This window comes from Heloderma suspectum, chromosome 4 (assembly GCF_057233095.1).
Source record: "Heloderma suspectum isolate Gila_16-S chromosome 4, 16-S_ref, whole genome shotgun sequence".
Lineage (NCBI taxonomy): Eukaryota > Metazoa > Chordata > Lepidosauria > Squamata > Helodermatidae > Heloderma > Heloderma suspectum.
Genome location: NC_139461.1, coordinates 145,245,681 through 145,272,269, shown reverse-complemented (window position 1 = coordinate 145,272,269; position 26,589 = coordinate 145,245,681). Strand labels below are relative to the sequence as shown.

The 26,589-nt window shown below is 45.5% G+C and overlaps 2 protein-coding genes across 5 annotated transcripts in view; one reads left to right on the top strand and one right to left on the bottom strand.

The window, feature by feature from the left end:
- The window catches only part of STING1 (stimulator of interferon response cGAMP interactor 1), a 49,593-nt gene that overhangs the window by 1,136 nt on the left and 21,868 nt on the right, over window positions 1-26,589 (top strand). The window contains exon 2 of one of the 4 annotated variants that reach the window (XM_084850827.1): window positions 23,573-23,633. The exons of 1 other annotated variant lie outside the window; for it this stretch is intronic. The gene's annotated coding sequence lies outside the window, so the exon portion shown is untranslated. Of the gene's footprint in view, window positions 1-23,558; window positions 23,634-26,493; window positions 26,566-26,589 lie in introns of those variants that run through there. 2 more of the 4 variants (XM_084850830.1, XM_084850829.1) reach the window with 2 other exon arrangements.
- LOC146347510 (uncharacterized) lies at window positions 1,855-26,589 on the bottom strand. Its single transcript, XM_084851531.1, has 3 exons — window positions 26,535-26,589; window positions 25,250-25,914; window positions 1,855-4,842 (listed from the first exon to the last, which is right to left on the bottom strand). Exons 1-3 carry the CDS (start codon window positions 26,587-26,589, stop codon window positions 4,429-4,431), a joined length of 1,134 nt encoding a protein of 377 aa, XP_084707657.1. The 3' UTR covers window positions 1,855-4,428.

Below are 26,589 nucleotides of genomic sequence, written 5' to 3'. Positions count from 1 at the left end.
CCTCCCAAAAATCTTAAGACCTGGGCAGTCTCATATGGGAGAAAGCAGTCTTTCAGGTAGCCTAGTCCCAAGTTGTATAGGGCTTTATAGATCATAATCAGCACTTTGAATTATGCCCAGAAACATACCGGAAGCAGTATGCTGGTATGTATTTTGGGGGAGCCACCCTCTTTGCCTTCAGCCACCACAGAGAATTGAATTCTTCAAAATTGAATTCAGCCCTCAGCCTGAAAGACATTCCCCACTCCTGGTAGAGATGGTGAACTGATATTTAAAGCTGAAACATAGAATGATTGGTAATGCATGTCTGTTTGGTATGCTTAGTCTGAAACAACACTGATAGTTCTGGGTAGCTAATCCTCTTAGGTGCACAGGGATAGTTGATGCAGCCCGTAGCTGCTTAGTCTTTCGAATGTCAAAATCTCCCAAAGATCCTCTAATAAAGTTGTTTTTATACTAGCCTACATACAAAGCTAACATAGAAAGCAGGTACATCGATGTGTTGAGGACGATCTATGCCAGGAACTGGATGGGAAGTATATCCCTGTTCTGCTGGATCTTTTGCCAGCTTTCAATACCATCAGCTGTGGTATCTTTCTGAGAAATCTGTCTGAGGTGTTACACAGTGGCTCCGGTCCTTCTTGGAAGGGTGATTCCAGAAGGTAGTGCTGGGGGTTCCTGTTTGACACCATGGCCATTGGCCTGTGGTATCCTTCAGGGTTCCATCTTATCCCCCATGCTATTTAACATATACGTGAAACAGCTGGGAGAGACTGTCTGGAGCTTTGGGGTTGGGTGCCACCAGCATGCTGATGACACCCAACTCAATCTCTCCTTTCCATCCAGATCCAAGGAAGCTGTTCTGGTTCTAAATCAGTGCCTTATGTCAGTAATGGACTGGATGAGGGCAAACAAATGGAAGCTTAATCCAGACAAGACAGAGTTGCTTTCGGTCAGTTGAAAGGCAGATCATGGCATAGGTTTTCAACCTGTGCTAGATGGGGTTACACTCCCCTTGAAGACCCGGGCTTGCAGTTTGGGTATACTCTTGGTGTTGGTGCTGAACCTGGATGCCCAGGTTTCAGCAGTGGCCAGGGGTGTGTTTGCAACGCTGAGGCTAGTGTGCCGACTACACCCATCCTTAGAGATGTCTGATCTGGCCACGGACACGCATGCCTTCGTTATATCCCATTTGGACTACTGTAATGTGCTCTATGTGGGGCTGCCTTCAAAAACTGCTCAGAAACTTCAGCTGGTCCAGAATACTGTGGCCAGACTATTGACCTGGCCCAGTTACACAGAGCACACGATTCCCTTGTTACAACTGGCTTGTTTCTAGGCAGAATTCAAAGTGGTGGTTATGACCCATAAAGCTGTAAATGGCTTGAAACCAGGCTACCTGAAGGACTGTCTTCTCACATACAGGCCTGTCCAGGTTTTAAGATCTTCTGGAGAGGCCCTTATTTTGAGACCGCTGCCTTCAGAGGCACGTTTGGTGGCAACCCGAGAGAGGGCCTTCTCGGTGGCCACTCCCAGGCTGTGGAACTCCCTCCTGAGGGAGGCTAGGTTTGCTTCCCCTCTGCTGTCCTTCCACCAGTAGGCAAAGACTGCTTTATTTAAGAAGGCCTTTAACCTCTCAGTCAGTCTGTTAGGTTGGGTGCTGTTTTTAATACTATTTTTTCTGTAACTGTTATGTTTTTATTGTATTTTAAGGTACTTTATTGTTTTAATCAATTTTAATTCATTCTGTAAGCTGTAGGCACTTTCTACCAAAAAAGTGCCATTTTTTGGTAGAAAGAGGGGGTACAACTAAAATAAATATAAAATATGTCTCAGTACATTTCATTTAATAATTTATTACATTTCTGTATGACCCAATAGTCAAAGCTCTCTGCGTGGTTTACAAAGATTAAAACTATAAAAATACAATATAATAACATAATATAAACCCATTAACATACAAAAATATAAAAAGAATTTTAAACAATAAAAATCCCAGGACCCATTAAAAAGCCTTATCGTATGCTGTCAAATGCCTGGGAGTAGAGGTGTCAGGTTTCCCTTGGGCCCCCTCTTTCCTAATGCACTCACACACACAAATAGAGAGGCTTTAGTCTCAGGCCTTTAATTCATTATCAACAGGTTCATTACAGATGCAAATCCTTGAAGATTCTCAGGCTACAAAGTAATGCCTCCAGGAGATTCAAATGGGAACACCTTGCCTACAGTTTGAAGTGAGGCTTGCTGGCTAGACTAACTTAGGGAGGGATATCCCGCCCTTCCAGTGATGCTTCGCTAACCGGGTGGACCATCTGAGCTCTGCCCCTGATGTTTCCTTCTTAGCTCTGCACCGTAGTCTAGCATCTCTTAGGTCGCAGCCTCCACTCTCCTCCTCCCCCTCCTGGCTTCTCACAGAGGTGGGCAAGGGGGGGCTTCAGGCCCAGCCATCTGGTAGTTAGTAACCTGAGAAGCACGCCCACCCATATCTGAACTGGCTTGGGGAAATGCATCCCCCAGTTCTGGCTGTTCCTCTTCTGAATCTGAGCTGCCAACTATCTCCCTGCACTCAGAATCAATCTTGACAAGAGGAAAGTCTTGATCTGGCACAGAAAAGATGACAATGTTGGCACCAGGCGGACCACACTGAGAACATTCCACAATTGGGAGCCACCACCAAGAAGGCCCTCTCCCTTGTTGCCATCCTCCAAACCTCCCTCAGAGGAAGCACTTGGAAGAAGGTCTCAGATGATGATTGTAGTGTACATCATTCTATTAGATGTTGCAGTCCCAAGATGTGTAAGATTTTATAGGTCAAAACCAGCACTTTGAATTGGGCTCAGAAATATACAGGTAGTCCGTACAAGCAGACCAGAATCAGTGTTACATGTTCAGACCTTCTGGTCCCCACTATCAGTTTGGCTGCTGCATTTTGCACAAACAGCAGCTTCTGAACCATCTTCAAATGCAGCCCCATGTAGAGCACATTGCAATAATCTAATCTGGAGGTTACAAGGTACTAAAGCCAGGTTATCTCTGCCCAGACAGGAGTGTGGCTGGGCCACCTGCCAAAGCTGGTAGAACGTACTCCATGCCCCGGAGTCTGTGGCGGAATGGACCACTCCCCTCCGCCACCCCGCATAATTCTCCCCGGACGGACCCTACCTGCTGCCGGTCCAGTCTGTCTGCTGCCGTCCGCTGCCCCGGTCTGCAGCCGCAAATGGCGTCGGGCATAGCGGATGCTATTTGCGTCCCTGCTTTAGCTGTGATAGGCTACGTAAATATTTACGTAGCCTATCGCAGCAAAGAGTAGGGACGCAAATGGTGTCCGCTACGCCATTTGCGTCGCTACTCTTTTCGTGATAGGCTACGTAAATATTTATGTAGCTTATCATGAAAATAGTAGCGACGCAAATTGTGTCTGCTATGCCAGGGGCCCCCGGGCTGCAGACCGGTACCGGTCTGTGGCCTGTTATTAACCGGGCCGCAGTAGGAGTGTGCAAAAACCCCTTACCTTGGGTCCGCTGGGGGGGAGGAGGCAATCCGTCCCCGTCCCCCCCCGCGGAATCCATGGCTAGGCCATGGAACTGCCAGCCGGCTCCAGCTGCTGGCGGACCTCCGGCCACTGGGACGCAAATGGCATCCGCATAGCGGATGCCATTTGCGTCCCTGTTCTTCAAGTAATACGCTATGTAAATCTTTACATGTACATGTTGCTCTGATATTTGGCTGACAGAAACAAAATAGATTCTGCAAGTGCTTCTGCAGCAACATGGATCCTACCGTGTCTATGTTTCACGTGCTACTAAATTTGTAGGCGAGTGTCTTGCCTATTTAGGAACTAAGAACTTAGTGCTTTTCATTCCAATATGTACGAGTCTTTACATATGTATTTTAATCTTTGGATTGCTTGGTCACGTTTATGATTTGTTAGCCTTCGGGCATTATATATTTGGATCTTATTCCATGCATGATATCTGTGTATACCCTTTGTAATAAAATGTATATAAGACAAGTATGCATATTAGAGTCTAGTGATTTAATTTTAGTAGTTGTGCACTCTCTAGCAATGGTAATGGCATAAAATCCTAGATAAAATCCTAGAGGCATCCACATCCAGGAATGCATCATGAGGCCCTACTTTAGTGATTGGATGCTAGACAGGGTGTTTCCAGCACCCCAGCCAAGCCCAGGAACTTAATCACATCCCTCTGGGATCAGTTTGTGGACTGTACAGAGCATTGCCCATTCATCTGGCCTTTGTGGGGAAGTTGGGGCTATCCCAGACAATCTGGGCTGCACCCAGTCATCAGGGGAACACTGTTGTAGCCCCATTGCCCACCACTGAGTACTTGGTAGTGATGGTATTGGGAGAGGGCATTATTAGCCAGTGAAGGTCCCCTCTGTGAGGTTTGTTGTTCAGTCGTTCAGTCATGTCTGACTCTTCGTGACCCCATGGACCATAGCACGCCAGGCCTTCCTGTCCTGCGCTCTCTCCCGGAGCGTGCTCAAGTCCATATTCATTGAATTGGTGATGCTATCTAGCCATCTCATCCTCTGCTGTCCCCTTCTCCTTTTGCCTTCAGTCTTTCCCAGCATCAGGGTCTTTTCCAGAGAGTTTTCTCTTTGCATTAGGTGGCCAAAATATTTCAGCTTCAGCATCTGTCCTTCCAATGAGCACTCAGGGTTGATTTCCTTTAGGATTGACTGATTGGACCTCCTTGCAGTCCAGGGGACTCGTAAGAGTCTTTTCCAGCACCACAGTTCGAAAGCATAAATTCTTCGGCGCTCAGCCTTCCTTATATTCCAGCTCTCACAGCCATACGTTACTATATGTGGGGTTAACTGCAGGTAAATAAAAATAAAAATGTAATGTTTGGGTGGGACAGTGTAGCAGGGACTACAGTGGTACTTGTATGGTGAACATTTGAAGGAGGGGGGCTGGAAATTAGGGGTGTGCACCAGCTGCAAGGTTCAGTTTGGACCCCAATTCAGAAAATACCCTGATTCGGCTTGTACCAGTTCAGAGGGCACCCAATTCTACTTGGGTCCAAATCCAAATTTCAGTTCAGAAATCCAAATCTTCAAGCCTCCATTGACTACAATTGGAAATCAACAAATGACTGTAACTGTCTGTCAGAACTGGATGACATTAGCAGGCATAGTAGTCACTTATGAGGAGACGACACCTGCCAAATTTCAGACAAATAGCTGGGGGTAGGGGTGCTGCTGCACACCTTTGCATTTTGTTTTGTTTTAAAAGGGAACTGCCAGTAACTTTTTTATTTCTTAGCAGAATTGGATTACAGTTACACTGTCCGAGAGGATCCAGCCTGCAAAGTTTCAGATCAATAGGTGCAGGGAGCTTTGTACAAGAGCAGTCTTCACAAATTGGGGGTTTCCAGAAAAGGATGTGCTTATTGCCCTATGTTTTTTTGTGGGCAATTGCTATAAACATACAGCACAGATATCGCCCTACTTAAGAATCCTGCAAAATTTCAGAAGGATAAGTACAGCATTTTTGTGAAAGGGGAATGTTCAGATTTCATGGGGGGGGGGTGATTCATTCCCCATTATCCCCACCATGGTTGGTTTTTGTTTGCAATTTGTATAAAAATGGCATGTGTCATGGAAGTGTCCTTAGGCAAGAAACCTGGAACATTTCAGGAGGATAAATGCAGGGATTAAGGAGTTACGATGAATGAAAAACAGTTTAAGACATTTATTTTCTGCTCAGTTGGCACCAAACTCACATGACATGCAACAGGACAGGGGGTGAATGATGGATATGGAATATGCAGTTGCAGAGGCAGGAGGACTTGATCATTCAGCATTTGCCAAGCAAACCTGCAATGCTACACTCTCCCAGGTCCCACAGACCCCTCCAAATAACTTCTAACGTCCCTGTTCATGGGAGAACTTGCAATGTGCACTGAACACTGGATCAGCCCTGCAATACATTACTTCAGCATCCCTCCCACAAAGCACTGGAGCCGGAGATCCCTGGTAAAAAAAAATTCACTGCCGTAGAACCTAGTTCTGCCAGTCACAGAACTACACCCACTGCTCATGTTTTCCTTTCTGCCTATGTATAAACGTGCATAGATGTATCTGCCAACTGATGAAAATGTTCCTTGCATCTGATGAAATAGACTGTAGTCCACAAACAATCAGTTACTCTTTAAGGTTGCCACAAGACTCTTTCATTGTGTTCCTAGAAGAAACATTTTTCTACAGAAATGGAGAACATTTTGAAGTGTCTTTCAGTATTATAACGTGAATTACTCATTTATATTGCTGTTAATTTACTTCAATTATCACATATATAAATCTAAAACCATTTACAAACATGACTGATACATAGAGCTTTTCTACATGAGGCTGTTAATCTACCGTATCTACTTGCAGTTTCATCACAGAATTGAGGTCAGAGCTCTACACAAAAGAGCTTTTCCTTTCCTGCTTTTACACTACAGAACCTGTAGGTGGTGCTGTGCTATGTCAGAACAGCACAAATACACAAGTAGGAAAAAAAAATTTCGCTTTCAGAAATAATGGACTTTTCTACACAAGGTATTTATCTTGCATTCATCATTTCCTATTCATGGTTGTTAACAGGTTCTGTAGATGATGTCATGACCCCCCAGTTTCACTTCTGTATCTAATAAGTACTTTAAAAATTGGCATTTTTTTAGAGCAGGAAAAATGTGGCATTTAATTGTGAAAGCAAAAGAAATTGCTTTTTCACTTGTGTATTTGCACAGTTCTGCTATACCACAGTCCCACCTACAGGTTATGCAGTGGAAAAGCAGGAAAGGAAATGCTCTAGTGTAGCACTCGGATCTCAGTTCTGCGATGAAACCAAAAGTAGATGCAGTGGATTAACAGCCAATTGACACCACTGTGTGGAAAAGCTCTTAAAATATATACTTTCTCAAAAAAAAATCCACAAGATGGCAGTATAAACTAAGAAAAGGTTGGATCCATTTGCTACAGCTGTAGAGAAGAAGCATGCAAAGAACGAAATAGTTACAAAATAAACGAAGGAGAAACAAGACCCATGTAATAGACTCTGCTGTGGGGTGAGGCAATAGCCATGCAGGAATGTGCCTTTTTTGATAATGTTATGGCTTAACTGAGCAGAGACTACGGCAGACATCTTATGCTATATATTCTGCTCAGGTACAGATACATAGTTCATTTTATTCTGATTTTGTATTACTTTGTTGTGAACCACCCTGGGAAATAATTGATTGAAGGGCATTATATATATCCATTAAATGTAAGGGTGCTATAAGGTGCCAGGGGTCTCAAACCAGGAGCTCCAGCAACACCCAGGCATTCTTCACCTTGTGCTACAATGGTAACTTGCCAGAGGAGAGAGCTTCTGATCTGCTCTTTTGTACTTTAGCCCCACCACCGTAGATGGCAAGAGGATGTCACTGCAGCTATCAGTTTAGAAGGAGTCACATTCCATCCAGGGCTTCTTCACACGGAGCTTTTATCCTGCTGTTGAGATTGGTTACTCACAGAAGTTTGCAGATCCTTTAGATGACATCATTAACCTCCAGGGTGTCTCCGACACTAAATGACCTTTATTCCATGTTTTTAAAAGATCGGAGATAATGAGCTATCAAATTACAGTGCTTGAGTTCTGCTTGAGTTCCCTCCTGAAAAGAGGAAAACCCGCAATAAGAGGAGCTAGACCACAGCGCCATCTAGCGGCTGTATAATGAAGCATATCAAAGACTCCAATAAGGGGGGAAAGGAGGGGGAGGAAGGAAGCGAGGGAGTCTGCCATGATCCTGCATTTAAAACAGAAGAAGAAAGTCCCGTTTTCAATGTGGGATTTTAGGCTGGTGTAGAAATGCTCCTAGTCCAGGGAGGGCAACTTCAGGCAGTCAGGGAGACAACTCCGCCCCTCCCAGATCTGCTGTGAGCTGAAAACCCGCCACTTTTCTGCAAAAAGCCAGGGGGAGGGAGAGAGAGAGAGAGAAGTTGCTAATTGCCCCAGAGATTAGTTGGCAAACCACTACAGAGGCTCAGAATGGACAAATTTAGCTTGAAAACAAGCTAAATTTGTCCATTCTAAGCCTGGATAGTGGCTTGCCACCACATTTCAGCAGTAAACCACAAGTCCCCATCCCCTTTATTCCCAGTAATATATATAGGGGGGGCATGGCAGGGAGTAAAGGGGCTACATGCGCTCCAAGCCCACATGTCGCCCAGCCCTGATCTAGTCCTAGAATGCTCCTGAGTCCTGGCTCCGAGCCAGCTCCTTAAACTTGCACACATTGCTCAGGCACTGCCTGCTTGCTCAATGACCAGCTTGGCTCCAGACCATCAGCCCAGACAGGCTCACACATGTACAAAATAGCCACACTTCCACAGAAACTGACTGGGGGAAAATCAAGGCCTCACTTGGGAAACTGGCCTTTTACATATGGGCACCCCTTCTCAACTAAAATGCAGTGGCTTGGTTAATATGTAACCCTATTCAGTGTTAATTGCAGAAGAAAAGCAGTTGGAAGCAAAGGTACATTGTTGTGGAAAACTAGCTGTTTCTGGCATGAATGCTTTCTCAGAAAGAGAGGACTCTGTCAGGGATTGCATAGGAGAACACGTAACTCTCCTTTTAATGCAAAAATATAAAAAGCATCGGAACCCCATGGTGTCAAACAAAACAAAACCCAAAATCTTGGAAGATTTTGGTTTTCTTGTTGTTTTGGAGTATAATTGTTTTTAGGCAATACTTCACTGTTTTATGTTTTACCATGATGTGAGCTGCCTTAGGAGGGTTAGCCCTGAAAGGCAGCATACAACAAACAAACAAACCAACAATCCAATTTTAATGTTCATATAATAGTTAAGAGCCTTTTCCCAAAGAATGTACAAATTATGACAAGATACATCCCTAGATAACTTTCTAGCCTAGGAGTGAGTTGGGAGAGCAGTTAATGTGGGTTGACAAAGGGAAACAATAACTGCTTGATTTTTAGCCTGCTTGAGTTTGCTGCAGCTCTGAAGGGTTTTAAGCAGGTTTTTACCATATTTTAGGAATAAATATAAGATCCATGTTTCACTTACATGGTAACAAGCAGTGGGATGTTTTTGGAGAGATGTGTTTGAAGGGATATTTTAAAGATTGGAATTGTTTGTGTCCTGCTTGTTTTTCTTCATGGTATAATATAAATATTTGGGGAAGGGATTACCAGAGAGATAACCAGAGAGGTGAGCGAGCAGTTACTGTTTGTTCTATAATGTCAGTAGCATATACATTAGATCATATGTTTTGTCCTCAGTCAGAATGAGGGGTTTTTTTAAAGAAAGAAATATAAAAGTAGCATTTTATCGATGAGATTTCACATGAAGGGTTTTCCTTCCATGTTTTCCTTATTTTTAAAAAACATTTTGTCCTATATTGTAAAGTATTCTAAGATGTTCTAGATTATGTAGTTTTTTAAGCCCCCATCACATGTTACTTGTGTGAAAGGGCAAAGTGTGTTGAAGGGGCTGCAGGATCATGCCTTTAATCCTGCCTCCCGCATTGCATGGCTCCTCCTAGCCTTGCACCAAGCATTCACATGGACATCTGAGGTATGGAAGCCTTCGTGTGTAGCTGTGTGTGTGTTGACCTACATCCTGCCCTGGCTAGGGATATAAAAGTTACAGAAAATTTGAAGCCATGGAAGGAAAACTATTTTCTTTCCAGTAATAAATAAAAATCAGGGTGGGAGGATTGAAAGATATGCATTACCTATTGAATTTCAGAAACCATGAACACTGTAATAAACAAGAGGAATATTTTCATTATTAAAAACAGTCTCCACACACTATTATCTAAAACAATACAAACAACCTGGCAATTCCATGTGGAGACATGGAATTCCCCTCATGGGATAACTTAGGGTGCAATCCTATTCAGATAGGTGGCCGCCTCTGAATTCGGAGGTGACCACCTACCCAATGCAGGGCAGGAGAAGCACGGAGGAGAGCGTTTCCTCCGTGCTTCTCCTGCCCTGCATTTTCGGCTAGAGAGCCGATTGCGGTTCTTGAGCTGCGGGAGGGCAGGGCAGGGGAGGAGGCTGCTGTATGACACACTGGATGCGTCATACCAGCATTTCCACCCTTCCCACCCTGGAACGCCCCTTTTCAGCTGCTCCATACTCCTCTTGTGAGTGCGGAGGACAGGGCTGTTCCAAACTTCCTCCAAGGCAGCACGGAAGTGGGGGGAGGTCAGTTCTCCAGGAACCAACCTCAGAGCGCAGGCTCTGAGGTCGGTTCCTGGAAAACCAGATATCCTATGGCCGTCTAGATACTGTCTAGTGGCCATAGGATTGCTCCTTTAATATACCATAATATACCATAAACAACTCTCTCTCAAACTATTTCCAGCTCTCCTAGAAAGAAAAGATGTTTATCTCTGACCTAACATAATAGGATTTGAGTTGTAGATGTGATACTGTGTGATACAGTATACAGTGATTATTCAACATAGTTATTAGAAACTATTTTGAGAGACTAAAGTACAGCCAACACAAGTATTTCAAAACTCTGTCTTAAAAAGCATGTCCTTCATTACTCTAAAAGAAAAAAAAAAGTTTCATAAGAAACCCTAACCCTTTCCAAAAGTTGCTATTTTTCCACTGGAGAAATTAAAAGAAACCTTGGGGGGACACCCCCACACTTTTCTATTTTTTTCTTCTTCTGAGCTTTCACATCTTTACCCTCTACTAATCTTCCTGGACAGCTGATTGGCAGAGTTTTAAGCATTTTGAAAGGGCTTTGCATGCCCAGGCTCAGCTCCTTGATTGGAGAGGGACACCATGGACACTGGATCCATTTGCCACATAGTTTGCCAGCCAGCGGAGGTGACCAAGTATCCAGACAACATCACAGCTTCATTACAGGACATGCTATAATCAATCACCTATCAGATAATAGATAGAATAGAAATTGGGTCTGCAACAAAATGTTGCATTGTATCTCTACCCCTGTTCAGGGCTCCAGCCAACCTGGAACAGGAACTATGCAGTGTTGCTCAGACCTCTTAGGTTGAGGGGGTTCCGGAAGGAGAAGCGGGGAAAGGACACCTTTTTTCTTTCACCTTCCCTCTCCTGGCTTGTTCCTACTCAGGTTTGGAGCTGGCAGCCAGGCCTGAAAATGCCCATTTTATGCTATGCCCTGGGAGGGAGGATGTTTTAGAGCAGGGGTGGGTAGTGTTGGAAAGCCTGGTGTGACTTACAGCAGAGTTGCCTTACGTTGAGAAAGCATGGCAACATAGCATTTAGAGGCAATGAACATAGGCTAGAGCCAGTTTAAAAGAAATTCAAATCAATTTAATTTATTAGTCCTTTTATATACATAATCAGAGAAGGCTAACACTGTTTAATTGCAAGCATCCCCTAAAGCTGGATGTGTGCATGGAGGCATGAGATATGGTTACTTGCTTCTTCTTTGGAGAAAGCACATGGCGCTTGTTAAAGAGGCAAGAGGAAGAAGGAAGGAGAGGGAGAAGGAACTGATCAGACAACAAAGGACATTCTCTATTGCCCCCTAGTGTCTGGAAGCATGTAGAGTTGTTCCTATTATCCAACAGGCAGAAGGCTGATCTCCAGATATTTTGGACTTCAACCCCCATAAGCCCCTGCCAGCATAGCCAGTGGTCAGGAATGCTGGGAGTTGAAGTTCAAAACATCTGGAGAGCTACCTTCTGCCCATCCCTATTCTGGAGAATGGGATAGAGGAAAAGTATCCTTTTGGCTTCCTGCTGAAGCTGGGATGTTTTCTTACCTCATGATACACACCCCACCCCCACCCCTCACTCATAGTCCTTTCTCTCCAGGAGAGGTTTTAAGTTGTTAGGGGCGTGAGCGGGTCAATTCCCAATCTCCCTCCCACCCCTCCATTCTTCTTTCTCTCCCCCTACCACCACATGTCAACTGACTCGCTAGCATTCAGTGCCTTAACTGCTCTCAACCTTAGACCTAATTGATAGACCAGTCACTGATAGGGATGGTGTGGCCCTCCAGATGTTGTTGTATTACAATTCCCATCAGCCCTAGCCAGCATAGTCAGTGCTGAGGGATGATGAGAGTTTCAGTCCAACAACATCTGGAGAGCCATGTTCCCTATCCCTGTGAGAGACTTTCATAGTCTGCTCAACTTATGGTTCCTTTAGAGATGTCCTTTTTCATCTTCTCCAGGACAGAAGTAAGAGTCACCCCTAGAAAACTAGGGAGAAATCCAGAATTTTAAGATAGATGTTATTTTAGCATAAATGTGTAGATGCAGCATTCCCCACCGCACCAAATAAAAGACAGAACCAGAGATAGGAGTCCCTGCCTTCGGCATTCAATTCAAAGTTTCATTTTCAAACAATGGGATGAGTTACTCTACATTTTCTTATCTCTCTAGACTCAACCTGCCATCAACCTTCTATAAGGGCCAAACTAAATGTTCCTTTAAACTTGCATAGCTGAGATGTGCACCCACCCCACCAGAGATGGAGTTGCACAGCCCGGGAGCAGCCAACAAAAAGACCCTCTCTCATGTCACCACCAATGCGCCTCTGAAGGTGGCAGTCTTGAAAGAAGGGCCTCACCAGAAGATCTTAAGAACCAGGCAGGCTCACATGGGAGAAGGCACTCTTTCAGGCAGCCTGGTCCCAAGCTCTATACAGCTATATGGATCATAAACAGCACTTTTAATTTTGCCTGGAAACAGACCTGTAGCCAGTAAAACTGCTGTAACAAGGAAGTCACGTGCTCCCTGTAACTGGCCCCAGTCAACAGTCTGGATGCAGCATTCTGGACAGGCTGAAGTTTCTGAACATTTTTCAAAGGCAGTCCCAACAAGAGCATGTTACAGTAGTCCAAATGGGATATAACTAAGGTATGCATACTTTTTGTGAACCACCCAGAGAGCTTTGGCTTTTGGGCAGTATAGAAATAAATAAATAAATAAATAAATAACCGACCATGCCAGATCAGACATCTAGGGACAGCTGCAGTTGGCACACTAGCCTCATATATGTAAACACACTCTTGGCTACCAATAAGACCTGGGCATCTAGGTTCAGGGCCAAGTCCAAGAGTATATCCAGACTGCAAGCCTGAGTCTTCAAGGGGAGGGTAATCAAGAAGCCTTGATCTGTACTGACCAAAATCACTTCTGTCTTGTCTGGATTAAGCTTCAACTTGTTTGCCCTCATCTAGTCCATTACTGACATCAGGCGCTGATTTGGAACCAGAACAGCTTCCTTGGATTTGGATGGAAAGGAGAGATTGAATGGGGTGCCATCAGCATACTGGTGGCACTCTGGACATTCTCTCATAGCAGTTTCATGCATGTTAAATAGCACGGGGTATAAGATGGAACCTTAAGGGACACCACAGGCCAACAGCCGAACAGGAATCCTCCAGCACCACCTTCTGAGATCGCCCCTCCAAGAAGGACCAGAGTCACCGTATAACAGTGCCTTCCAGTCCCACCTCAGACAGATTCCTCAGAAAGATACCATGGTCAATGGTATCAGAAGCCATCAAAAGGTCCAGCAGAACTAACAGGGTCACACTCCCCTGTCCAGTTCCTGGCATAGATCATCCACCAAGGTGACCAAAGCAATCTGTCCCATAACCAGGCCTGAAGCCAGGTTGAAATGGATCTAGATAAACTCATCCAGAAATCCCTGGAGTTGAGAAGCCACTACACACTCCAGCACCTTGCCCAAGAATGGCCAGCCAGAAGCTATCCAGTACAGTGGGGTTCAAGGAGGGTCTTTTTTAAAACAAAGGTCTTACCCCACACCTTCTTTAGGCAAGACAGAGTCACACCTTACTGTAAAGAGGTGTTCACCACAACCCTTACCCAGACAGCCAGTCCCTCCTAGCTGCTTTTATAAGCCAGGAACGGCAAGGGTCAGCACACAAGTGGTAGGCCTCACCTCTCCAAGGATCCTGTCCACATCCTCAATTGAAATGTATCTACAAATTGAAATGTATCCATTGTAACTGGACAAGCCGGGGCCAAAGTTATATCCACCAAGCCTGTATCAACTATAGCATCCAAGTTGGCATGAATATGATGGATTTTATTGATTTCATTGGAATTCGGGGATGAAAATGAGGGGGACCTTAAACCCTCCTCTCCCAAAGCACAATGGACCCAATCCGAATCAGGGCCGTGCACAGTTGCAGGACAGTAGGAGAGACAATAACCTAGCTATGTGTGATTAATGAAACATTTAGTTTGGCCCCAACTGTTGGAAGCTCATAGATTCTTGTCAAGCCACTTTTGTTTTGTTTTTTAAATGCCCTTTTCTTTTAATTCACAGACCTATGTGCTTCTGTGTATGTAGGACCTACGTAGTAAGGAGTCCCTTGAGTATGCAGAAACCATTATCTTACTTTTGAGTGGCTTTGTTTTGTTTCCAAAGTGATAAGTTACTTGGCCTCCTGAGTTCACCGTTAGAATGATGAAAATATTAAGAAATTGTAGGATAAAAACGTAATAAAAACAAACCTAACATCTTGGCTACTCACATTCCAAATAATGTTAATACTTTGATCTCATAACAAGAGTGGTATAAAACTGGATACTAAACCAAGAAGATAGGGATAGGTTTAACAGAAGGCTTAATGTAGCTTTTTAAGAATAAGGATGTACCCGTGCTAGAACAGATCAAACATGATCTAAATCAAATGAAGGAATTGAATCTTTCATGGTCAGCATTGCTGGGGAACAAATGACAGCATTTCCCTAAAATCCTATTTTGGTTCTCTACATTTTCTTAGTTTCACATAAAGCAATATAGAACCTACAGAAATCAGATGACCATAAATGAATTTGTAGGGGCAAAAGTGTAGTTCTCATGCCAGAAGCAAAGGATATCCAATAGACTCAATGAACAGTCCAGAATCAGGTCCTTAAGGGCGCAATTGTATGGCCGCTAGTCAGTGGCTAAATGGCCATAGGATTGGTTGGTTCCCGGGAACCACCCTCCACTCCCTCCCGCACTGCCTCGTAGGCAGCACAGATCAGCCCCACTCTCCGCACTCAGAAGAGCAGCACAGAGAGGGGGAAATAGGGCGTTCCTGGGGGCGGGGTAGGGAGTTCGGAAGTGCCGGTACGACACTTCCTATGTGTCATCCAGCCTCCACACCCTGTGCTCCGAGGTCCTGCAGCTTGACAGTGAAATTGGCTGTCTAGCCGCAAAAGCAGCGTGGCGGGAGCATGGAGGAGATCTGTTCCTCACCGCTCCTCCCGCCCTGCAGTAGATGGGTGGTTGCCTCCAAATTTGGAGGCGGCCTCCCCCACCCCCAGGATTGCTCTCTAAATAAAACAACACTGCCAATATCATCCGTCCAAAGTTCATGTAAAAAATTTGGTGGGATGATGTTGGAGAGTCTAGGGAGCTGGAAGGGGAAATGGACAACTGTTTACAGATGTCTAATTTCTTCCTTGCAGATCACTGGAGATGTAGATGGGCCACGAACATGCAGAACCTCATGGTACAATGGAGTGAATTTTCTGGAAGAAACTGATGGCTGTTGTATGGAGATGTTGGGTGCTGGAATAGTATTGGCTGAGCTATAGGAGTGGGATTGGAACAGATGGACTAAAAGCTGGATTACTAATTTGCAACCAGTAAAATTCAGGATGAATTATGGGTTCCTTGAGGCATACTGGGACAACTTTAAATGCAGACAGCAAAGGGATGTGTGTTATTATTTAGTAAATCTATGAATAGCCTTTCTGTTTGCAATGTTCAGAGCAAATTAGTCAATACAACAATAAAGCAACAAAAACTAAGAATAAACAAGGATTCCATCATGATGGTTCATATAATTCAGAGTGTTTTGCAATGGAAAAAAGAAGTTACGTTTATCATCAATGATTCAATACTTCTTTCTTGAGGTACAGTGGTAAAAAGATCTGTAGACTTCCTTTGTCCATTCTAATGACCATTTCATACATCCGAGCCCATGAAAGCTTATGCCACAATATGTATAGTAAACAGTGAATAAATAAACAATACATTAAGTAGACAGTAAATTAAACAAATCTTACTTTTAATTATCACAAGACTCTATTGTTGCAGAGGGGTTTTTTTTTGCAGTGGACTAATATGGCTACCGTCTAGTGTTGGGGGCACAGAAAGGCCAACACACATATGTAGCAAAAGAAGGTTATAGTCAGAATATTTTGTCAAATATTGTAATCAGTTATTGCACAGATAATAACTAAATAATAATGTTAATGTTGAATCCACAAAAAGTTGTTAAGGCTGGAATCCTAAATACACTTACCCTTTTGAACCCACTGGGACTTGTTTCTGGGTAAACATGCATAGGATTCCACTGTGAGGCTGCAATCCTGGGTGTCAGCCCCGTTGAAATCCAACTTACAACCGCTGTTTACAGTGAGTGAGTTCTGGAGCCCACACAGGCTTCAGCGGGGAGGCGGGGGAGAGTGATTACCGAAAGGAGCCTTTTAAGACACACACACACAGAGCTGCTGAAAGGGTCATGAGCAGCTCTTTCCCTCAGCAGCACCTCAGAGTCAGACATTACAAAGTGGCACCACAAGCAATAGACCACTCTTCCTACTGCCTCAGGGGCATCTTTTCTTGTACACACCTGGGAACATTGCTTCTGTTCCTTATCCCCCACCCCACCCCAAAGTGGGATTTTCTAGGGCAGAGCTTTCCAAACTTTTTATGTTGGTGACACTTTTTAGACATGCATCATTTCGTGACACAGTAATTCAGTTTTACTAGCAAACCAGAGGTTAAACTGTTATAAGAGATACGGACACATACATAAATTGTAATAACGAAATGTATGGGGATAGAACATATCTCATGAAAACCTTTCACTTATATTTTTTAAAAATATATGATTTGTAAGATAATTACATTGTTGTCATTTATGAGTAACAGTACATAAATATGCGCAAGAATTTTAAAAAGTTGATTAACACCAATAACTACTTACCATTTTAATGGGATGTATGAGGTTGATGGGATGAACACAGCTTTTCAATATTTGGTGGACTATTAGATAAAGACACTCGCATTTCATCATCAAGCATTTTTAAGCTTCCACGTTTCAGTGTCTTTAAGTTTGCCATCGTTGAAAAGGATACTTCACAAATGTATGTAGTAGAAAACTGCAGAAGAATTTTTAATGCTTTTTTAGCTAAGCTCGGATGCATTTTTGAAATGCGAATCCAAAAGCTGTCTAAGTCATGCATCATTAACAGATTTCAATCATTTTTTATGTCAGCTAATTCTTCTTCAATAAGTGAAAAGTTCCTCGTTGCAGGTGAAAGAAATGGATTTCTGATCCAATCATAGTCTTGGATTTCAACATTTGGGAAGTAATGATGAACTTTCTCTCTGAGCAATGTTAAATGGTCAACAATTAGCAAGCTGATATCACATTTTAGCTGGCACTCAGCAGTTTTGGAAAACATTTCAAAATTTCCTTCTTTCACTTTCCTTTTCCAAACTGCTATTTTGTCTCTCATAGCACAAATTTTATCTACCACTGTTAAGATATTTTCTCCTTTTCCTTGCATACTGGAAAGTTTGCTTTGAATTAGATCACAGAATTCATTTTGCTGATTTTCCTCAAAACGTTTAAGCATCATTTCCCTCAATTCATATACACGACAAAGCACTCGACCTCTTGAGAGCCAACAAACTTCTGTGTGTAGTAGAAGCTTTTTAAACCTTGCCTATGAGCAAATAATCTTGATTGAAGAGGTCTAGTTTTAATGTAATTGACCATTTGAACCACTTTGTCCAAAACTTTTCTTAATTCATTTCCAATGGTTTGCGCGACTAGTGCTTCACGATGTAAAAAGCAATGAGTAATTATAATATTTTCATTCTCTTTCTTTGCTAAAGCTATAAAACCTTTTGTTGAACCAACCATTGAGGGTGCGCCATCTGTGCATATTCCTACACAATTTAACCATTGCAAATTATTTTCCTTCATGAAGCAATCTAAAATTTTAAATATATCTTCACCTCTAGTTCTCATTGGAAGTTCTAGACAACACAAGAATTGCTCAATAATTCTGTCAGTATGAATGAAACATATAAAAACCAATAATTGATTGTGCTAACCCACTGACATCTGTTGCTTCATCTAACTGCAATGTAAAGATCATATTATCGTCTTGAAAAATATCCTTCATTTGCTGCTTAATGTCATCAGACATGTCTTGAATATGTCTTCCGATCATGTTATCTGCCAAAGGGATTTTATTAACTTCTATCTCAAATTCGGGCCCAAACATTGTTCGAACAATAGCACAGCAAGATTCCTTTATGGTGGTTTTGGCAATAGCATGTGGGTCCTTGTTTTTAGCAATTATTTGAGCAACCAAGTAACTTGCCTTTTGAGCTTTCTCTGATGTCTTCATTCTCTTTGTGAATGATGCAGACTGCTTCTTTATAGATTTTGAAAGCCCACTAAAGTATTCTACTGGTTTTTCTGACAAATGACAGCGTTTTGAGGTAAAATGACGCTTTAATTTATTTCGTACCATACTTTCATTTGCAAATATATCCCCACAAACTAAACACTGGAGACAAGGATTGTTTTCATTACCAGAAAATGTGAACCCCAGTTTCATATAATCTTTACTGTATAAACGAGGCTTGGAAATATTTCCTTTACACTTCTTATGTACTAATACAGACCGTTCAACAGTTGATTCTTGTGTAGTTTCCTCTATAGTGGCTACATTTTGTTCATTGCATACGTCATCTTCACCAGCTTTCCTTTTCTTAATTAGAAACGTATCCATTTTACGGGTAATTCAACTGCAATTTAATGAATAAATCTATGCTAATTTATTTCTAGGTTTTAGCATTAACGAAATATGAAAATAACAGGACTGTTTTTAGCGTTTATCTTTCTGTTTTTTCTTATGAAAATAACAGCACCTGCGCTTCACTCCCACAGTGATAAAGTGAGATAAAGATAGGAATCAGGACCAGGAGAAAATGTGAAAAATAAACAAAATTAACTAAAGTATTTACAATACATATTAGGACACATAGGCCCAGGTAGGAGCTCAGCTGCAAAAACACATGAAGTAGAGAAGCAAAAGTCCAACAAAAATGGTGTAAATATATATGTCTCACTGCAAGGCTATATTGCTGTAAATATTTGCAATGCGTATGTCCAGAGTCCAGTTCCAGCACTGTCCGGTGGTACACCGCCAGTGGGTAGTTAATCCACAATTACAGCAGAGTAAAAATAAAAATAAATGGCAGAAATCAAATAATAAGTGCCACGTGGTGGGTGGCTTGCTGTTTGCCACATTGGGTTTGGGAGGGTGGCCTCCCTTCAGCCAGCAGCAGGTGGGTTGACTGGGTGACAGCCTGCAGCTGCGCTCGCCCGGGTGATTGGGAGCACACTGATTCTGAGGCTTCTGGCCTCCACTGAGCTCCGTTCCGACTGGCCAAGATGGCGGACGGCCCACTCGGTGCAGCCCAGTCCCAGGCGGCCTTTCCACCCACGCGCTACTCTGGCCTGGCTGCGCAGCAGCGTGGTGCAGAAGTCCGCAAACGGCGTGCTCGAAATCTCGCAGGGCTGGTGGCCACTGCCACTTCTCCATGCCGGCGTTGGCCGAGCACTGCTCCCAGGGCGGCACCTCCCCTCCCCTCTCTTCGCCCCGCGCCTCTACCTCACCGTACCGCTCCAACACCGCCAATCACGTGCGTCCTACGTCAAAAGACGCCACATGATCCTAAAGCAGCTAATGTTAAAGCAGCTAAGCTGCTTTAACATTATCTGCTTTAGGAAGTTCCAGGGGAGGGGCCAAGGGAAGCAAATGTGAGTAAGGGAGCTCCGCGGTGCCCTTCTGCACAATTTTCTGCATTTTGTGTGACACACCTACACACTGCCGCCGACACACTAATGTGTCGCGGCACACAGCTTGGAAAGCTCTGTTCTAAGGTATGAGAAAAGGTAGAAGAGCTACAGAGAAAACAAGAGATTCAATAACAATGCTGTGTGCTCCACTGTAAAAAATGAGTGAGCAAAATGTAACAGTTCTACAACCCTTTGTCTGGTAGACAGAGGGGGACAGGAGCATCCACTGCCTTCTCTTGCTTACAGACTTACCCCCACCCCGCCCAAGCAGCACGGGAGGAGGCACTGCTGGGGGGGGGGGCTACGAGGGGATTCCCTGGCTGAGGAGTTCCTTTCTCCTCCTGCACACCATTTTCCAGCCTCTGCTGCAGGGAAGGGAGAAAAGAGTGCCATTATTTACTATTTCTGTTTGGTTGCCTCTCACCACCACCAACAGCTGCTGATCAGCTGCTTTCCCATCAAAATAAAAGTGGCAGTTTGTCCCTTTGCCATTCTTATCATTGTAAACTACTAATGTAAACTACCAGGCTTATCAGTGTAAACTATTGCTGAGAATGGGGACACAATGAAATGCACTTTCCCTCACAATTAATAGTTTGGAGGTTAAGAATGAACAACAGGAGTGTAGGGGGCAGTTAGGCTGGGACCAGGGGTATGGCAAGAACCAGCTATGTGTCAGGTTCCCTGAGCGCACACGCTCAGCCAATCTGACACTAGACACCCAAATCAATGAGATTTCTTTATTGCAGGGAATCCCATGGCAAAAGCTGAATGGTTACACTCTTCAGGAATCATATAGCTGATGGTCCGTAGCTATAGGCTCTATGTAATACCTTCCAGAACAGTCCAAAGCTAAACACTACTACCGTGACTGAGATCCTCAACGTGGTTTTTCCGTTGCCATCTCTGTAGTTCTGAACGCAAGGGATGGGACTTTGGATTCCTGGGTACCTAACCCAGACAATCCTTTCATGGGGTTCCAACCCCAGACATGGAAAGGGAATGATTCTTGGAATGAACCCATCAGGCAATCAACAGATAACTTCTTGAAAGGCCTAAACAACCCACACCCATAGAGAGTCCAACTTTGAATCTTTTGTTGATAACTCTAGGCTACATGGTCAAGGCCCATCAAGATCAAGGCAAGGGCATACCCACACACACAAAGAGTTCCAGGCCACCGCTTTCGCATTGGCAACTCCATGCTGCATGAGTTCTGGCAGAGGGAAGTCCAAAAGTCATAGATCAAACCCAGCCTGCCGAACACTGAGCTGACTACAAACACAGGCACACAATCCACAGCCACGGGAGTTGAAGTCTATGAAAAGCCTCACATTACTTTTCATGGCAAGTCCTTAACAATCCAAAGTTCCGGTCCATGTGCAGAGTGCCTCCAAAATTCCAGACAATGATGAATCCAAACAGAGGCTTTGGGCAATGAAGACGAGATGTCCCTAGCAAAGGCTCTTTGCCTTTGCATCAGCTTAAAAGGGAAGGTGTGACTGTAGGACACCCCGGCCGGATCCCTTGACAGACAAGGGCCTTTAGCCTTTCAGCAAGGCCCCTGTCTGAACAGGGCATCACTGCTCAGCCCTCCAGCAGTGACACGTCAACCTGGGCAACCCTTCTGCAAACCTCACCCCACCTCTGTCAGGTTCTCACGGACAGCTCCCAGCCTCCCTGCCTGCCAAGGCCAGACCAGCAGGTGGACAGGGAGTCGGGTGACTCCCCCTGGCTCTGCGCTGAGAACACTGGCAGAGATGAGCTCACACAGACTCTGACATTCCAGAGGTGGAATAGGCGCAAGCCTTTCCAGGCCACTTCCAGTCAAACCCTGGCTATAACCTACAAAGCCCACTGCAGTACTGAAGCTGGGCCCTGACACTATGAAGGCTCAGGGAATATTTACAGGTCAGAGACACACACACACACACCCCGCCCTATACCCAACTAGAGCACCTTTAAAAAGGTAGAAGCTGCCTGTAAAGCAATGAGCTATATATAGTATAATTAGTAAGTATGCCTGAGAGAGCTAACATGCTGCTGATGCTTGCTTTAAATTGCTCCAGTCTGGATGTCACCTCAACAGGCAGGATTGGGGAATAACATGATAGGTTCCCTATCAGATTTCTGTGAGGAGGAGGGTTGTCAGTGGGTTGCCCACAGACTTGACAAAAGAAAAAAGTGATGGTCAATAGTAGGGCTGTGCAGGGACCCCCTGATCCAACCCAGAAGGTGCTTCGCAGCTTCCGAGGCAGGCCCAATCCAGCAGATTCAGGGGGCCCCCGACCCACCTTGGCCCCAAACCTGATGCCCCCATGCAACTCCCCAGCTCCTTACCTGGGCTGCCTCCTCCTCTGCTGCCGCCACCACCATCTTCTTCACCACCATCTGCTGCTGCTGTCTTCACCTCTGCCGCTGCTGCCATCTCCTGAGGCCTGGATTTGTGGCAACTCTTCCTGCAGGGAGTCACCATTTTTAAAATGACAACTTCCTGGAACTTCCAGGAGGTTGCCATTTTAAAAATGGTGACTCCCTGGAAGAAGACAGTTGCTGTGTGTCCAGGCCCCAGGAGATGCAGGCAGCGCAGCAGCGGAGAAGGCGGCAGGGAGAAGGCGGCTCAGATAAGGACCGGGAGGTGCCGGGGGGGGGGGCAAAGTGCACTAAGTGCTTCCGTGAGCCCCTGGGCTGCTCCGGGCCCCCTCCGCTTTGCCTCAGAAGGGACACAAAGTGGCCCATGTCGGCTCAGGGTTTGGTGCACAGCCCTAGTTGATAGCCCTGCAATGTATTTCTGTGAAGGCTAATGTAGAGCATCACTCCAAAGTATCTCTTCCTCTGCTCAGCTGATTTTGTGGGGTTCTCTCTATTCCTACTGTCACCTACCTGCATGTGTGCTGAGATAAGCTTATTTATTTGAGATGCAGCTGGGAGTTCCAAAATACATATAATGTAATACCTTTATTAGACCAGCTGAAGGATCACAAAAATGTGCTAGCTTTTGAGATCTCCAGATCTCTCCATCAGGCAAGATGTTACAAAAAACAGCATGGGGCGTGGTGGGGTAGGCTTAGTAGACATTATAGCCAGGATGTCCACATGGTCAGAGCCTTAAGATGCTGGGAGCCGATGACACCATCCCTGCTGTGAAAAAAGTGGGGGCACTCCACCCACACACACACCCATATTCCAGCTCCACAACACCACTGCTGTTCCCCAAGGGAAAATCTCTCCTATGTGGCTTGTACAGCTAGCCTCAGCGGGGGGGGGGGGTGGACTTTGGAATTGCGCTTCCCCCTCCCCACTTCCTTTATACTCTGTTTAATTGTAGGAAGTAGCCTGCTCTCTAATGGAGTACACTAATGCCCTGAGGTATTACACACTGTTCTTACGAGTCTGTGGAAATGGAACAGGATCCATTTGCCAGTTTTACTTTCATTATCACATCAGAACCTTTCTTTTCCAATTAAAAAAAACATGTATTAGAATAAACCCCACCCTTCTTCATTTCCCCCCTACTGAATCTTGCATCTCCCAGCTGGCAAATCAGAGTCCTTTTTCTACCTTAAAGAGCATACGCTCCAGTTTTATGAAGCAGACCATGCCCAGCCCAGCCACCGGAGCAGCAGTGGGGAAAGCAGATTAAAAACACTGAGAGCTCTCTAACACATTGCTTTCAACAGACTCAGGAGAGTGTCGAAGAAGGTTGTCACATTCACCTCTTAGAACCGCCACAGATTATTGGTAAGTGTTAATTCTGTGAAGGTCTGGAAAACATTTCTCTCAAAAGTGAAACTGACTAAACAAGAAGCTGCTTTCAAGTGTCTGATCATGAAGAATTGCTCCAGCACAGAAACTGGCCGATGGAACCCTCCGTTGAGTAGATCCGCTGGCAGGAGAGAGACTGCCACCACTTGCCTTGCCGTTGATTTGACATGGCAGGCAAGCCAGTCTTAGTTATCTGAGAGTGGATCTACTGATGAGCAAACAACTTAGCTTGCTGTTTCAACCAGTAAGCTTTCTGGGGGCTAAATGTCTAGCATGGTGTCTAAGGAACATTGCAGAGGCAGTAGATAATGGAAAGAATGAAAAAACTCAGAACCTGAACAGCACATGCAGAGAGAATATTTCTATAATATGTGAAGGGGTGTGGATGGAGAATTGTGGGGCAATATTGAGTGAATGCTGGGGCACGTGGTTTCTGAAATGAACAGATATGAGCATTGAAAGGGATTGTAGTAACATACCCTTATAGTGCAATCCTGTAAAAGTCTACTTAGAAGGAAGCCCCATATTAAATGCTAAGTAACATTCTCCTGGGCATTCATCTGGCAGCAATAGTTACAAATAAGTGAGCTGTGACCCTTCCTTGTTAAGAATTTGGCCGCGGTAACCTCTTGGATTACTACTGTAATATAATCTATGTGGAGCAATCCTTGAAAATACTTCAGCTTCTGCTGGGCTTTAAAAACCTGGCTGTCCAGGCAGGCATTTGGGGTGGGTTAGGGTTTTTTAAAGCAGTGTTGTTTTATGTGTGTTTTTGTTCAGTTGATTATATAAATTTGTTATTAGTATTGTACGCCGCCTAGAGTGGCTGGGTAGCTGGCCAGATGGGCGGCTAATAAAAAAAATCAATCAGTCAAGGGTAGGACGCAGAGAGCAAATTAGATGGTATTTGTGCTTATCTATTGGCATTGGGGCTTAATCCAAGGCGCTCTTTAAAGCCAAGTTCTTGGTGGTAATTGGAGGTTCCACCTGGAAAAAAATATGTACCTCTTCAGAGATATATTTTCCTTTGCACTGGTAAAGAACATCTGGCTCATCATAGTAAAGATAAAGGATTAACTTCCCAAAAGATTTGGTGGATGCCTGAACAGATGGCTGTGCATTCATCTGTGCGCTCTTTTTCTGAAAAATAAAACCCTGTAACTGTGTGTGAGGAAATGGGGGGAAACGCTCACACTCGTCGCCAAGCAAGCTTTCCGTGGTGTCTCCCCGCCCGCGCGATACGCAGCGGAGCGGAACTGGGTGCAGCATAATCACGGGGGGGGGGGGGGGCGAGCGGCTGCAGACGTGCTTCCAGCCACTACAGAAAGATGCGGCTGCTCTGCGGAAAAGGGTGGCCCCACAGGCGGCAGGCAGGCACCCGATGGCGCCTGCTGCCATTGCTGGCGGGGCAGCGCCAACTTTTGATCAGGCCGAGGGCGCCAATTAGCCGCCATTTCCCCGCCTCCGCCCCTCCTTCTCCGCGTCGCTTGTGCTCGCTTTCTCTCCAGCGCTGCTCCTCTTAACACCTCGCTCGCTCTCTTGGTCTCAGGCAGAAGCCCCCCTCTGTCCCCCCACCCCCAAAACCAGCCTGCCCGACTTCCTCCGGGACCTCCTCCCGCCAGTCCTTTCCTCTGGAAGCTGCCGCGGGGATGCGTCGGGGGCATCGGACGCCGCCCGCCTCTGCCCCCACGGCTGCGGGAGAGACTCGGCTCCCCACTCTGCGTCTGCCTCGCAGGGAAAGGCGTGCGCAAGTTGCGCGCGTAGGGCGGGGTTCCGGCCCTACGGGCCTCTCGCAGAGTGCCGCCGCGTCGCCCGCGGGCTGGCCGCTGTGGCGGGGCCTCCTTCCGACGCGCTCCGTGCCTGGCAGCTCCCGCGCGCAGCGCTTCCGGACGGGGGGCTCCTCGCGCTCCTGCGCGGAAGGCCGGGCGCGGTGCCGCGAGTCGGTCTCCTTTTCCTTCGCGGGGTTTCCGTGGTGGGAAAACAAGATGGAAGAAATGGCGGGAGAACGCAGCGAGGGCTGGCTGTGAGGGGGCCCCCTGGGCTGCCCCCAAGGCCCCACGAGGGTGCAACGCAGCCTGGCGTGGAGGCGCCCTGGCTGGGGGACGGCGAACGGGCCCCCGCGTTAAGCTGGGATCTGAAGTACCCCGGCCTGTAGGTGCGCTCTGCCGAAAGGGGACCCTCACGTTCAGCCGCGACCGCGTGTGTGACTGAAGGGCGCCTTCAGCCAGGCAGTGACTTTGGGGAGGCTTTAGCTGCCCTAAATGAAGGAAGGCTGAGCGCCGAAGAATTGATGCGTTCGAACTGTGGTGCTGGAGAAGACTCTTACGAGTCCCCTGGACTGCAAGGAGGTCAAATCAGTCAATCCTAAAGGAAATCATCCCTGAGTGCTCATTGGAAGGACAGATACTGAAGCTGAAATATTTTGGCCACCTAATGCGAAGAGAAAACGCTCTGGAAAAGACCCTGATGCTGGGAAAGACTGAAGGCAAAAGGAGAAGGGGACGGCAGAGGATGAGATGGCTAGATAGCATCACTGATGCAATGAATATGGACTTGAGCACGCTCCGGGAGAGAGCGCAGGACAGGAAGGCCTGGCGTGCTATGGTCCATGGGGTCACGAAGAGTCGGACACGACTGAACAACAACAACAAGGGAGCTGAGGAAGGGGACAGCGGGGGGAAGACAGCAGAACAGAAGGGGGTCAGAAAAAAGGGGCTCGAAGAGTAGATGGGACCTGGCCCATTTTGGACCCATACCCCAAATCTCAGAGCTAGGCCAGTTGCAGACTTCAAGACAGGGAACTCCAAAGTGATGTGTTTTTCATGAGCTTATTCTCTATGATATTATCTGAGAATTTCAATTCCCTTGGTGGCCTACTTTTGCGGGATTGGGGGTGCTTGCAAATGAGGTACAATTGCACTGCTTTGTTCAT

Coding starts and splice junctions, on each gene's coding strand:
- LOC146347510 (XM_084851531.1), bottom strand. CDS start 26,589: ATGAACAAAGCAGTGCAATTGTACCTCATTTGCAAGCACCCCCAATCC. Junction 25,915..26,534: donor GCACCCCCAATCCCGCAAAA/GTAGGCCACCAA, acceptor TCCTTCATTTAG/GGCAGCTAAAGCCTCCCCAA. Junction 4,843..25,249: donor GAGGTCCCGGAGGAAGTCGG/GCAGGCTGGTTT, acceptor ATTTACCTGCAG/TTAACCCCACATATAGTAAC.